The 13,525-nt window shown below is 35.8% G+C and overlaps 1 protein-coding gene across 21 annotated transcripts in view; it reads left to right on the forward strand.

Moving 5' to 3' along the window:
* Positions 1-13,525, forward strand: part of GAPVD1 (GTPase activating protein and VPS9 domains 1) — an 89,525-nt gene that overhangs the window by 32,839 nt on the left and 43,161 nt on the right. For 12 of the 21 annotated variants that reach the window (XM_007474648.3, XM_056812140.1, XM_056812142.1 and 9 more), the window contains exons 4-7: positions 4,293-4,379; positions 4,847-4,981; positions 10,026-10,215; positions 11,642-11,722. In XM_007474648.3, the coding sequence (XP_007474710.1) occupies positions 4,293-4,379; positions 4,847-4,981; positions 10,026-10,215; positions 11,642-11,722 (493 nt within the window). The remainder of the gene's footprint in view (positions 1-4,292; positions 4,380-4,846; positions 4,982-10,025; positions 10,216-11,641; positions 11,723-13,525) is intronic. The other 9 variants (XM_056812139.1, XM_056812145.1, XM_056812147.1 and 6 more) reach the window with 1 other exon arrangement.

The raw sequence follows: 13,525 nt of genomic DNA on the forward strand, positions 1-13,525 counted from the left end.
CTCAGCCGACTTCACCAGAGAGCCTTCCAGCCAGAGACTGTTCCAAAGGACCTCTCTCCAGAGCCTCCAGAGGGACAGAGTCCCCTTAGAGGAGCTCCAGGGAGACCTCCTTAGAGATTGTCCTCCAAGAGCTTCCCTTCTCCAGAGCCTCTCTCAAGAGATTCTTCCCAAGTGATCCTCATCAGAGATCCTCCAAAAGGAATTCTCCAAAAGGATATCTCCCCTCAAGAGATTCTGCTTTTTCTTATATAGGGGTTTTTCTCCCATGTCACCTCCCCTAAGTCCCTACATCTACCAATCACTGTAGACGCTTTCCAAAGGACTGCCCATCTAAATTCCTGCTAAGTCGACCAATCTTCTCAGTAAGTCTGAATGAGAAAAAATGCTGCTGTGTTGACCAAGATCCTCAGTAAGTCTGAACGAGAGAAAACACAGCTGAGTCAACTAATCTCATCAAGAGAAAACTTGCCCGACCCTTTTAGGTACCTAGCATCTCATTGTATCAATTCTAAAAACAGGCCTGGCTCAAAGAACTCCTTGCCCCACCATAAGCATGGATCCAAGTACTTTCTTTGTTTAGCAATGAGTTTTCTCCCCTAAAGCAGTCTTAAGTAGGAGTGGAGTAGAGGTCCTCCCATTTCTGATCCTGGCGAGTTCTCACATCAAAATGGGAAATGTTTCTCAGTAGGGAATTTGTTCCAATTAAGAATTCCCTGATGGGGAAATTTTTAACATTCACAAGTCTGAGAGATTTCAAGATTTACAGGTCCAAATTGTTCTCTAAAGTGGTTGGATCAATTCACTTCCTCCAACAATTCAACAGAATGCCTATTTTTATCTCATCCCCTGTATCATTTGTTTGTTATTTCTCATAGGTATGAAGTGCTACCTCAGAATTGTTTTAATTTGCATTTCTCTAATCAGAAGTGATTTGGAGCATTTATTTCTATAATTATAGATACCTTTGATTTTTTCCCCCTGAAAACTGCTTGTTTATATCCTTTGACCATCTATCAATTGGGGAGTGGCTCTTATTTTTGTAAATGTGACTCAGTTCTACATTCAGTCATTATTTGAGAAATGAGGCCTTCTCTAATTAAAGAAACTTGTGGAAAGTTTTTTGATATTACTTCATTGTTTATGCTGCCTTTTAGCAAAATGTAGTTTTCTCAATTTTCCCTTTTAATTAGGCCTATTTTTGCTTTTGATTTATCTGAATTTATGATTGCTACCTGGCTTTTTTGTTATTATTGTTCCACTGAAGCATATTAGATTCTGCTCCAGCCCTTTATTGATTGATACTTATTAGGTAAGTTTCTTTTTGAACCAGTTTTGGTGAGAGCAAGGTTCAAATATTGCCCTCCTAGCTCCCTCCCATTTCCCCCTCTATAGTAAAAGCTCTTCCTTATGCTACCTGTACCCAGGATCTCCTGTAATCTATGACCAGTTGTTTGACTCTTACTCTCTCTGGGATAAGAGATCCCAAAGCTACTGATGTGTGGGTTTCAGGCAACTTTCTTTTCTGGTGTTACAAACTTCTCCTGGCATTGACTTAAGTTTTCTTAGGCCAGAAAAAGGTTTCATCCTGACCTTTTGTTGCCTCTGCTGCTTTAAAATTTGATTTGAAGTGTTATTTTAAAGTTGTTTGGAGGATAATGTTGAGAGAGTTCAGCTGGGTTACTTCTAATGCACCAGCTTGGATCTAAGATGTTTTCTTTGAAATAGAGAATTTTGGACCTCAGTCTAAGATTTTAATTGAATTTCATTTTAATAGATTTGATTCTTCTGTTTGTTAAGATCTTCTATGCTTCATCATACAGTTTGTTAGCCAGACTGTTAAGGGTAAATTTTAGGGATCGAGACTGAATATAAATTTAGTTGGTCGCCAGGGATTTAAATTCTAAATCCCAATGAAATACTCAAGTCAGAATGGAATTTATGGTGGTTTATTTACAATAGAAGGAAAAATTAAGAATGAGAGAGAGGGAAAAGGGAATTGAACTGCTCTGGCCCAGGCTGAGCCAGGCAGAATTTCAGAGGCCTCGGCCAAGGGGGCCTCTCCAGAAGCCAAGGGAAAGGGGAGTCAGTCTTATCACTTACCATGTAACCATCTAAAAGGAAGCAGTCTGAGGTCTTAACGCTGAGCTGCTCCAGGGTCGAGTTCCAGGGCCAAGTCCGCCAAGCGTTCCTCTCATAGGAAGTGACGTGAAATATAAAGGCATTTCTTTACATCATTTCCTGTGTCTCATATGTACCAATGGTGGATTAAGCTTGGTTTAGGACAGTCGAGGGGGGTCATTTAGTTGTTTGGGATTTGTCATTTGCTAGCACATGCTGGTCATTGGCCTTCCTCCCCGACACTTAATCCTTAAGTGGGGGTGTATACATTCCTGGTTGCTAGAATTCTAAAGACTAAGCAGGATGGAGTAAAACTAAAATTCACAATTCCTCCTATGCTTCATCATATAATTTGTTAGCCATACTTCATGAGCATGTTACTTATGCTTTTACTAGCTTCATAGATAAACATATTCAAATGCATAGGGCTAAGCACAGATCCTTGGGCCATTCCACTAAAGACTTGTCAAATTGACTTCAATGTGTAGTCAATGAATATAATATACTTTGCTAATTATTTTTTCCTACCTTTTTTTTTTAACCTTACGTCCATTCTTAGAATCAATACTGTGTATTGGTTCCAAGGCTGAAGAGTGGTAAGGGCTAGGCAATGGGGATCAAGGGACTTGCCCAGGGTCATACAGCTGGGAAGTGTCTGAGGCCAGATTTGAACCTAGGACCTCCCATCTCTAAGCCTGGCTCTCACTCCACTGAGCTGTCCATCTGCCCCCTTTTTCTTACCTTTGTATAGGTTTGAATTTCTTTATCTAATTTGTTATAAGATCGTAAGTCATAAGATTTAGATCTGGAAGATGTCTTAGAGATCATGTAATTCAACCTCCTTATTTTATATGTGAGGAAACTAAGGTCAAGATATAAGTAGCTTGTCTGAGGTCACACAACAAATCCATTAGTGGACAATGTTTTGTTATAGAGGAATTATCCCTAATATTTTTTTAGTTTTTTTAAAATAAATTTAAAATTTTAATAACAATTTTGCAAGCAGTTATGTCTGGGTCATACATGCATTATCATGCAAAACATATTAACATATTATTCATTTTTATAAGCAAATGATCTTATTAGGAACAAAACCCTAAATCATATACCCAAATAAACAAGTGATAAATCATATAGTTTCTACTCCAACAGTTCTTTCTCTGGAGGTGGATAAATTGTCCTGGATCATTGCATTGCTGTTAGTAGCAAAGTTTATCACATTTGATCATTTCATGATATTGTAGTTACTATGTATGATGATCTCCTGGTTTTGCTTGTTTCACTCTGCATTAGTTTATGTGGGTCTTCCCAGCTCTTTCTGAAATCATCCTATTCATCATTCCTTATAGCACAATAACCATCACCATCATATACCGCAGTTTGTTCAGCTGTTCCCCAACTGACATCTTCAGTTTCCAATTCTTTGCCAAACAAAAAGTGTAGCTATAAATATTTTTGTACAAACAGGTCCTTTCCCATTTAAAAAAATCTTTTTGGGATACAGGCCTGGCAATAGTATCACTGGATCCAAAGATATGCATTCTTTTATAGACCTTTGGCTATAGTTTCTAATTGCCCTCCAGAATGGTTGAATCAGTTCAAAATTCCACCAGCAATGCATTAGTGTCCCAATTTTTCCACATCCCCTCCAACATTTATCATTTTTCTTTATTGTCATATTGGTTTATCTGCTAGGTATGAGGTGGTACCTCAGAGTTGTTTTGATTTGCGTTTCTCTAATCACGAGGAATTTAGAATATTTTTTCATATGATTATTGTTAGCTTTGATTTCTTCATCTGAAAACTGCTTATTCATATCCTTTAACCATTTATCAATTGGGGAATGACTTGGTTTCTTATATATTTGAGAAATGAGATTTTTATCAGAGAAATTTGTTAAAATTTTTTTTCACAGTTTCCCTTCTAATCTTGGTTGCATTATTTTTTATTGTATAAAACCTTTTTAATGTAATATAATAAAATTATTAATTTTATATCTTGTAATGTTCTCTATCTCTTGTTTGGTTATAAATTCTTCCCTTCTCCATAGATCTGTTAGGTAAACAATTCGATGTCCCTCTAATTTGCTTATACTGTCTCTCTTTATATTTAAATCATATACCCATTTTGACTGTATCTTGGTATAGAGTGCCTAATATTATTTCTGATTGCAGGTTGGTCGACTTTTGCAGCAGTTGGCAATGACTGGCTTAGAGGAGGGAGATCCTCGAGCAAAGAGCAGCCTTGGTAAATTTGACAAAGTAAGAATAAATAAGCATATGTATTTTATTTAGGAAATCTAAATTAAAGCCGTGTACTATTTTTAGTCCTTTGAATTTGTTATTTGTGTAGTGAATGATCCTCTTATTTGTATTTGATTTAAGTTATATTTAGATATTAGTACTATTGGTGAATTTAATAGAAAAATCATTTTTAAAAGTTTCTAGCTCTGTTATATAAAAAGTTAAATTTATGCAATTTAATGGAACTATAAAAGTGCTTTTATAAAACTTCTATAAAAGAACTTCATTTATAAAAAAGAAACTTCCTTTATATCATGTATAGAATTAAGCACAAAAAAGGCATGACTTCCATATATTTCATATGTTGATATAAATTTTTTAAGTTTTTCATAAAACATTTGAAGAAGCACATTCTGTCTTACTTTTGGATATTGTCGTGTAATTCTAGTGTCAGTATTTAATTGATCTCTTTCCTCTGCCAACAGGGTTGTGTTGCTGCATTCCTTGATGTTGTAATTGGTGGCCGGGCTGTGGAGACTCCCCCAATGTCTTCAGTTAACCTGTTAGAAGGGTTGAGTAGAACTGTGGTATATATGACCTACAGCCAGCTCATCACTCTGGTATTAGCTTTATTCTTTCTTTGAACGTTTTGTGGTATTTGTAAAATACTCTAGAAATCTGAACCTGTATGATATTTAGTTTAATTCATCAAATACTTATTAAATGCCTCTCCTATGCCAGGCATTGGTGGTGAGGCGAAGATAAATATGAACAAATTATTACTCTCAAGAATATTACCTTCTATTGAAGAAAGAGATCAACAGGTACACAATAAAATAAATACAAAAAATCAGCACAATATTTCAAGATGGATAACATGCTGATAACTGAGTCAGGGCAGGGAGGAATCTGAGAAGCCCTAAAGTAGAAGATGGCTTTAAACCTGTGCTTTGAAGGAGATGAGACAGATAACAGAGATGAGGAATGATACATTTGCTAATATGATGGAACCCTTTTGTAAAGACACAAGATGGAATGTAGTGTCCATGGAATAATGAGCAGTCCATTTTGAATGGAACAGAGAGTATATAAAGTAAAATAATAAGAAGAAGATTGGAAAGGTAGGCAGGAGTCAGATTGTGGAGTATTTTAAATTCCAGACTGAGGAATTGGTATTTTATATTTGAAACAATAAGGAACTATTAAAAATTGTTGCGTGGAGAGAATGGAGTATCCAGATAATTACCTCTTCTTATGAATAGTAATACTCATACTGTGACATAATTTTTTTTCTATTAAAAATTTTTAAAAGCTTTTTTTCTATGATTCCATGATTAATTATTTCTCCCTCCCCTCATCCTTCCCCCCTTCCAGAATTGACAAGCAATTCCACTGGGTTATACATATACAGATAAATATGTATAATAACTTGAACCCATTTTCATATTATTCAATTATTTGTAATAGAGTACAGTAATCCCATACCTATTGCAGGAGTTACATTCCAGAGATCCCACAACTGGTGAACATCCGCAACATAGTGGGAGAGCAAGCAGACCTTGCTATAGTCACTGAGCCAAGCATTGCCCAAGATACAGACTTTAGAGCTATTGTTGGTTGCCTTTCATTCCATAAGCCAATAGTGTGCCATGTACAATCTCATGTTCTCAAACTTGTACAAGTGGTAGTGGAGTACTGCATTTCTATTGTTACAGTATGGCATTCATCTACAAAATCACACAATATAGTTAAAATTCTGTGATACAGAATTAGATATATTTTTTAAAAAAACCTGTGATAATAGTGAAGCTGCAATAAGTGAACCATGATATAGCAAGGGACAACTGTAATCTTTTAAGCCCCAAACCCCAAATCATATACCCATATAAACAAGTGATAAATCATATATTTTCTTCTAGATTTTGACTCCCATGGTTCTTTTTCTAAATGTGGATAGCGTTCTTTCTCATAAGTCCTACAGAATTGTCCTGGATCATTGCATTGCTATTAATAGCAAAGTCAATTACCTTTGATAAACCCACAGTGTATAACAGAAATTTTGTATAAATGAATAGAGAATAGGCTTTGTAGTTAGGAAGACTTCGGTTCAAGTTATGTTTCTGATGCTTATTGAATATATGCTCCTGGACAAGTCAGTTAAACCTTTGTAGCCTTAGGAAACTCTGAAACTGCTAAGTTGCAGAGTAGGTGCCATTCTTCATTAGAAAAGATAATTTTTGCCTAGAATTTTCCTATACCAATTAGGTCAAAAGTCCAGGCCAAAAAAATTCACTTAAAAAAAGTAATGGGCATAGCTGATAAGAGGAATCAATTCAGTCAATTTCCTTTATTGATTTCATGAAAGGACAATTTAAGGTAAACATCCTCATTTGATCTAGCAGTTTTGGAACTTTTGTGAAAGAGAAAGCTGTCACAGAAAGTTAGAGGGAGCCAGTAATGCATAATGTAATAGAACTTTTAATTATGATGTGCTTTGACTTATCAAGGAAAGTCCCAGGTTATAAAATGAAACATTTGAGACATGAAGAAATACAGATTTAGGGTAAAGGATACTGTCAAGTCTTCATCTCCAGAGAGGAGAGACATCAGATACCACTGTTTTAGTTGCTACAGACCAATGTCTGTGTGTTTATGGAGAGAGTGTCATGTCAGGAGAATAGTCTTCAGATCAAGTCCATAAGTTTTATAAGGAAGGGGGAGATTATCATTCAAGTGTTTCTGATTAATTTCCCCACTTCTGATTTCACAAACATGGAGACACAAGGGAGACTAACCAAAGAATTAGAACTTGACAGAAAAGAGCAGAAGTAGTTGGGAATATTAGACATCAAAAACGGACTTCCAGATTAGAGACAGTTTACTAAAAGTGGGCTTTAGTGGGTTGTAAAGAGAAATTTTTGTATTATCAAGGAAGTATCACCAGTTATTATTTTTTATCTCAGGTTCTTAGCAGAAAGATATTATGGCAAGATTTTGAGACATTGTAGTATGATTTAGTTATAATGTATCTATGATTTTATTGCAAAATGATTTTGGTTTGGAGGAAGGGTTATACAGTTTATGTGGGTATGATTATGAAAAATAGACTAGGTAGTAGTAGTCTCTTGGTAACCGAGGATGACGATTGTCTTTGTGCGTTTTCATCTATGATAGATGAGTGTGCACAAAGACACTTGTGCGTGAAGAAGATTTAAGTGGAAAAGTCGATGCTGTGACAAGGAAATCACTTTAAAAGACTGATATATATTAATTTAAGGTCGCCAAGGAATTCAGCTATGTAATTCCTAAATGAAACTCAAGTCAGCAGTCAACCTTTTATGGAGTTTTTAATTAAAAACAGGAGGAAGAAAGGTATTAGAGATAGAGAGAGATAGAGAGATAGAGAGATAGAGAGAGAGAGAGAGAGAGAGAGAGAGAGAGAGAGAGAGAGAGAGAGAGAGAGGGAGAGAGAGAGGGAGGGAGGGAGGGAGGGAGGGAGGGAGGGAGGGAGGGAGGGAGGGAGGGAAAGGGGGAGAGAAGGGAATAGGGCTTAAATACCCCCTCTGTTTAGGCTGGGCCAAAAGGCCCAAGCCCTTAGATAGCTGAGGCAAAGAAAAGAGATCAGTCCCTATCACTCACATGACCAAAATGGAGAAACAGTTTCAGGGGCCTCCACCTTCAGCTTCCTTCAGAGCAAGCTTCTCAGAGCACAACCTCTCAGAGCAAAACCTCTCCCACCACCCTAGTCCTCAGACCCCGCTATCTTTAAGGAAACCATCCACGTTCCCTCCGCTCAGTTCTCACATCTACCAATCACTGTCCATGTCTTCCCTGTGCCAATGGTGGCTCTAGCTTAACCCAGGACCACCCAGAGGTCTGTGGTTTTGCACATGTCTGTTGAAGGTCATATTCTCAAATAATTAAATCTTGATTCTTTGCTGCAGCCCTTCCTAAATCCTGTTACCCTGAGCAGGGTGGAGATTGGAAGTTCCAAGACCTGGTTCTGTCATTCCAAGTATCTCTATTGTATCAATCATGACTCAAAGAATTTCCTGTTCTATGCTTAAGCATAGGTCAAAGCCTTTTCCATTGTTCAGCAAAAGGTTTCTGTCCTAAAGTAATCTTAAGAAGGGAGGAGGAGGAACCTCCCATGCCAATGGGGTTCACATTCCAATAGAGTTCCCACTATCAGTAGGAAATTCCCTACAAGCATGAAACCTTCCAATGGTGAAATTTCCAACATTCACAAGTCTAAGAAATTTTAAGGTTTACAATCCCCCCTGATGATCATTGGGAGACTAGTCTCCCCATTGATCATTTAACATAATCATTTTGTAGTTCTAAATTCACTTCTAACTAAAGATATACACAATATTCAATTTTCTAAGAGAAATTAGAATAGTGAGAGAGGAAATAGAAAAGAAAAGAAAGCAAAACCAATGTTTTGCTAGGCGCATTGACAGAAAGCCAAATTAGGGGCAGTCCCTTTTGGCATAAATGTGTACAATTACAATAAATGTTCAATCACAAGTTCAGTCCAATCAATCATATCCAAAGTTCATTCTTGATCTTCTTGATGAAGTGTAGGTTTTCAGCATCTTTCTGCAACAGTTCATTCTCTGGATATAAAAGTTTCAAGCTTCTTTCTTGAAGATCATTTCTCGAACAGAATCAAGATCTTTGATTTTTTATAACAGTAAAATCTTAAACAAAATTCAAAATTCTTGGATTTTTATAAAAATACAATCTCAAACAAAAAAATTCAAAAAAAAATTCTTAGATTTTAAATTAAAATACAATCCCCCCTGAAGTAAGTATTAAAAAATATCAAGTTTAGCTCAGAATGCAATGTTCAGTTATGGGGGTGTATGTGTCAATTATCAAAAGAATAGAAAACTAATCAAAAACATAAGAAAAATTCAAAATAGGCCTTGTATAGGTCCAGTTTAAAGTAATTTCTATCCCACAAGTATGTAGGACAGAATGCAGTAATATTTCACTTAGCCATTTGTAGCGAAAACTACAGGAAGTTGCCATAATATAAGAAGAAAAGAATTAGAATTCTATTTTGATGGGGAAATGTTATTCCCTCGTCTGATTTTTTTTTTCCATTCAGGGATATAGGGAGCCAGCATGATAGTCAAGCTTTGTACTTGTTTGAGTACTTCGTAAAGAGTGTAGATACAAGGAAGTCCTACGACTTAAACATAAGTTAAGCGTCGCAACCTCGAGTCTCACTTTAATATTTCTTGTGGGCTCTATTGGCACTATTCAGGTTTAGTCTGTGCTCCTTGTTTTTATCCCTTTTCCTGGAATCAGACACACATTAATCACCAATGGTGAAATTTCCAACATTCACAAGTCTAAGACATTTTAAGGTTTACAATGCACAGAGACAGTCCCACTCTCTCAGCGTTGGAAGCCTGGGTCCATTGGCACGAAAAATCGTTACACCTGGAGACTTCCTTAGCTGCATTGGATGGCCGTGTTGTCTTTTGTGCTCCAACACACCCTAAGCGCTCCACAGTGCTTTGCTGCGTCGCCATCTCAGCCGTTGAACCTTCTTATTGGTTTCTTCCATCCGTTCAGCCAAAGCAGTCTTCACATGCTGGGTGAGCAAGGCCCTGGTATTAGAACACTAACTAAGACTTATTCTCTTTGCAGGTTAATTTTATGAAGAACGTCATGTTAGGTGACCAACTGAGAGAAGATCGAATGGCTCTTGAAAACTTGTTGGCAAACCTACCCCAGGCCAAGCCAGGAAAAAGTAACAGTTTGGAAATGACTTCGTATAATACTCCTCAGTTGTCTCCTGCAACTACTCCAGCTAATAAAAAAAATCGTTTGCCTTTGGGTAAGTATAGGTTAGGGAGGAACTGCATATAGCCTGGCTTTGTTCTGAATTCATGCCAATCTACATACTTTTTATTGAGCATATTCTCTATGGAAGGCACTTTGCTAGGTGTTTGTAGCATTGTATGTATAAGATGGTTACAGTCTGTTGGGTGGCATGTAACAAAACTAGTTTTTGTAATCAGAAAAGAGTAGTTTTTCATAAGGTCTGACTAATATCGTTAAGTTGAAAAGTCTTTAAGTATAGTACTCTTCTGAGATTTACATATTTGTAGTCTAAGGCTCATTTAGCTAAGGGATGGAAGATGTGTATCTCTCTGAATTTCAGAGTTGGCTTCTAGATGATGAGTTTTTGTTTGCTTTTTCCACCACAGTGTAGAGGGGTGCCATTTCTTGGTAAAGGGAAAATCCACTCTGATGATCAGATTTTCTGAGTATGAAAGTAAAATGACAGCTTATTCTAAAGTAGCTTATTTATTGAATAATGTCTTTGTATCTCTTATCTACTTTTGCATTCTGATTCTGGCCAATTCAGGGAATTACTGTGTTGTGTCTCAGGAATATTGGTGTTTTAATTCTTATTAGCAATCAGTATCATTACATATTATCTTTCAAATTAAACAAATATATTAATAATAATAATGCTAATAATGCTTCAAAGAACCATGATTTCGTTGGTGTAAATCTTCGTTTTACTGATGTAGATCCCTCTATAGGTTTTAGTAGACCATTTTCTGGAGTCACTGGCTGTGAGAAGAAAAAAACCTTCTGATAGCCAATTTTCTGAAGTCAATCTAGGCCTCAAGATGATAGATACAAATTTATCATTGGTCTCATGCTTGGACTCCTTCCATGTTGTTTAACCTTGCTGGAGCCTGTGTTGACATCAATCTTATAAGTCACAAGGAAGCACCAGATGATAATTGAAGTAGAATAATAATAATAATAATAATGATGATGATGATGATTGCTTACAGGTATGTAGTAGTTATCATTTGTGTAGTTCAAATGTTATATATTATAGATGAAGAAAATTAATCTGTGATTTGCTTGATATCGTGCAAATAATAGTACAGCCAAGTAGTGGAACTCCTCTACTTTTTCAGCCATATATATTTCAGTGTTGCATTTGTACTTTCTGTTGGATTAGAATATCAAGGGCTCTTTTTCTTTAAAAAAGAAAGAAATTATGTGCATTAATTTTTTAGTTATTCATTTCTGTAGCTTATTTCAGTATACCAACTCTTTCATTTGTTATCATCTGGAACTATTTTAGGGTTAGACCTAATGGAGAATGATTTTTAAGTATTTCCCCATTACTCATACGAAATTGTGACCAGCTCATTGCATTTTATTTCACAGTTCTAAAAATGTTTCTGTTGTTCAAAGGGTTGATTTTCTTTCTGTTTAATGCTGTCGAACCCCAGGACAACAGTTAGCAGCCATCACTGCATGGGATCCCTCAACCACCAATCTCACAGCTCACATTACTCTAGTAACCCCATTTGGTGGGTAATAGGCTCTCTTTCTTCTACTTTAAGAAATAATTTCACAAAATTATGCTTCATGTGCATGTCTTACTTGTTTTGTGTAAATGACTGTCTGAGATTTAGATATTTTTAAGGTCCATGTGTTCCTTAAAATTCACACATGTAATTTAAGGAATGTGTTTACGTTGAATTCATTTTTCTCTGTCATTGTATTTATTTTGAATCTTTGTGAAATAAGTAACCAAAGGAGAAATTGCCTTCTTTTGTAATATAAATTTTTAATAATATATCAAGATTTATCTTTTACCTACAAAATGACACATTACTATCACATGATATTTATATGTAGTGACATAAGACATGTAAGAGAAACAGTTTGTTTAGATAATTGTCAGTTTTTTAACATTCTTGTACCTGACAAGGCTATGTTACACCTTATTTTGAATTGAAATACAATTAAGGTTTGTTTGGTTAATTAGGAATTTTGAATTTTGAAATAAAAAGTGTTTCAGTATATTTCCAGAGAAAACCTACTCAAATTTTAGACAGCTCTCTTTGTTAGGATGAGGTTCTTTAAATGGAGCCGAAATCTACCTCTCTGAAGCTTTCTCTTTTGAGCTGAATTGATAAGCAAGTAGATTCCCTTTTCACATGGCAAAAAGATTTTATTTAATTTTGTCAGTGTATAATTTTGAAAGATGGCAATTTAGTAACTATATTTGTTTTATTTCTATTCCCTTCCATTTTATCCTGTTAGTAAAATGGCTTTTGATCAAAGGAATATTGGAAAACCTTTGTTTTTCCAATTGTCTATGCTTCATTGTATTGACATTGTAATAGGCATTGGAAGAGCTTTTTGATTATTTATAGTTTACTTATGTTTAATTTTATAGTTCAGTAAAAGAAGGTTGACATTTATCTTGTGAAGCAAGTTCATAAGTTTGCCATCTATTGTCTTCTAAAACTGTTGAGATTAGTGAATTCACATCATCCAAGATATTCAAGCTGAGGATGAGTAACCTTTTGTCAGTAATATGATGCAGATAATTTCTACTGTAAGTAAAGGTTGGACTAGATGACCTCTGAGGGCCCTTGTAATGCTAATGATCCTATGATTTACATTATAATATTGGTGAATAATTTTTTAAAGAACTAGTGGACTCCTCAACTTGAGAAGCAGAATAGCTAGTGGTTTGAATTCTGGGAATGTATTTGTTGGGCTATTGATCAATTCTTGACTTATAGGAGGGAAAAAGGAAAAGGAATAGTCACCACATCTTTCTTAAAGTCTTGGATTTGACATGAAGGCACAATCCTTAAATTCAAACATAGGAAAATATATTTTTATACATTAGGGTATTAGAGTAGATTATTATTAGAGTAGAGAGCAAGTCTGAAGAGAGGAGCAGTGGAGAATAATCTCTTGGCCCTTCTGTTCTCTTTTTAAATTTTTCTTCCTTGGTCTCTAAATTTCCCATGAATTCAACTATTATTTTTGTGTAAATCACATTTAAATATGCATATTTGGGCTTAATTTGAACTCTGGCCCCTCTATTACTATGTGCACACTGGACATTTTTACCTGGATATCCTTTTGGGCATCTTAAAATTCAGCATGTCCAGAGCAGCTCTTGTTTTCTTTTAACCTCTTTAATTCATCCATCCTCCTGACTTTATTTTAGTACCACCATGGTTATATAAGTTTGCAACTGTGGAGTCATGTATAACTCTCCGTGCCTTTCTACCCCCTATGCCCATCCTCTTTACAGCTGCCAAAACTGTGTTACTAAAGCACATGTCTAATTATGTCAGTGATTTGCT

This window comes from Monodelphis domestica, chromosome 1 (assembly GCF_027887165.1).
Source record: "Monodelphis domestica isolate mMonDom1 chromosome 1, mMonDom1.pri, whole genome shotgun sequence".
Classification (NCBI taxonomy): Eukaryota; Metazoa; Chordata; class Mammalia; order Didelphimorphia; family Didelphidae; genus Monodelphis; species Monodelphis domestica.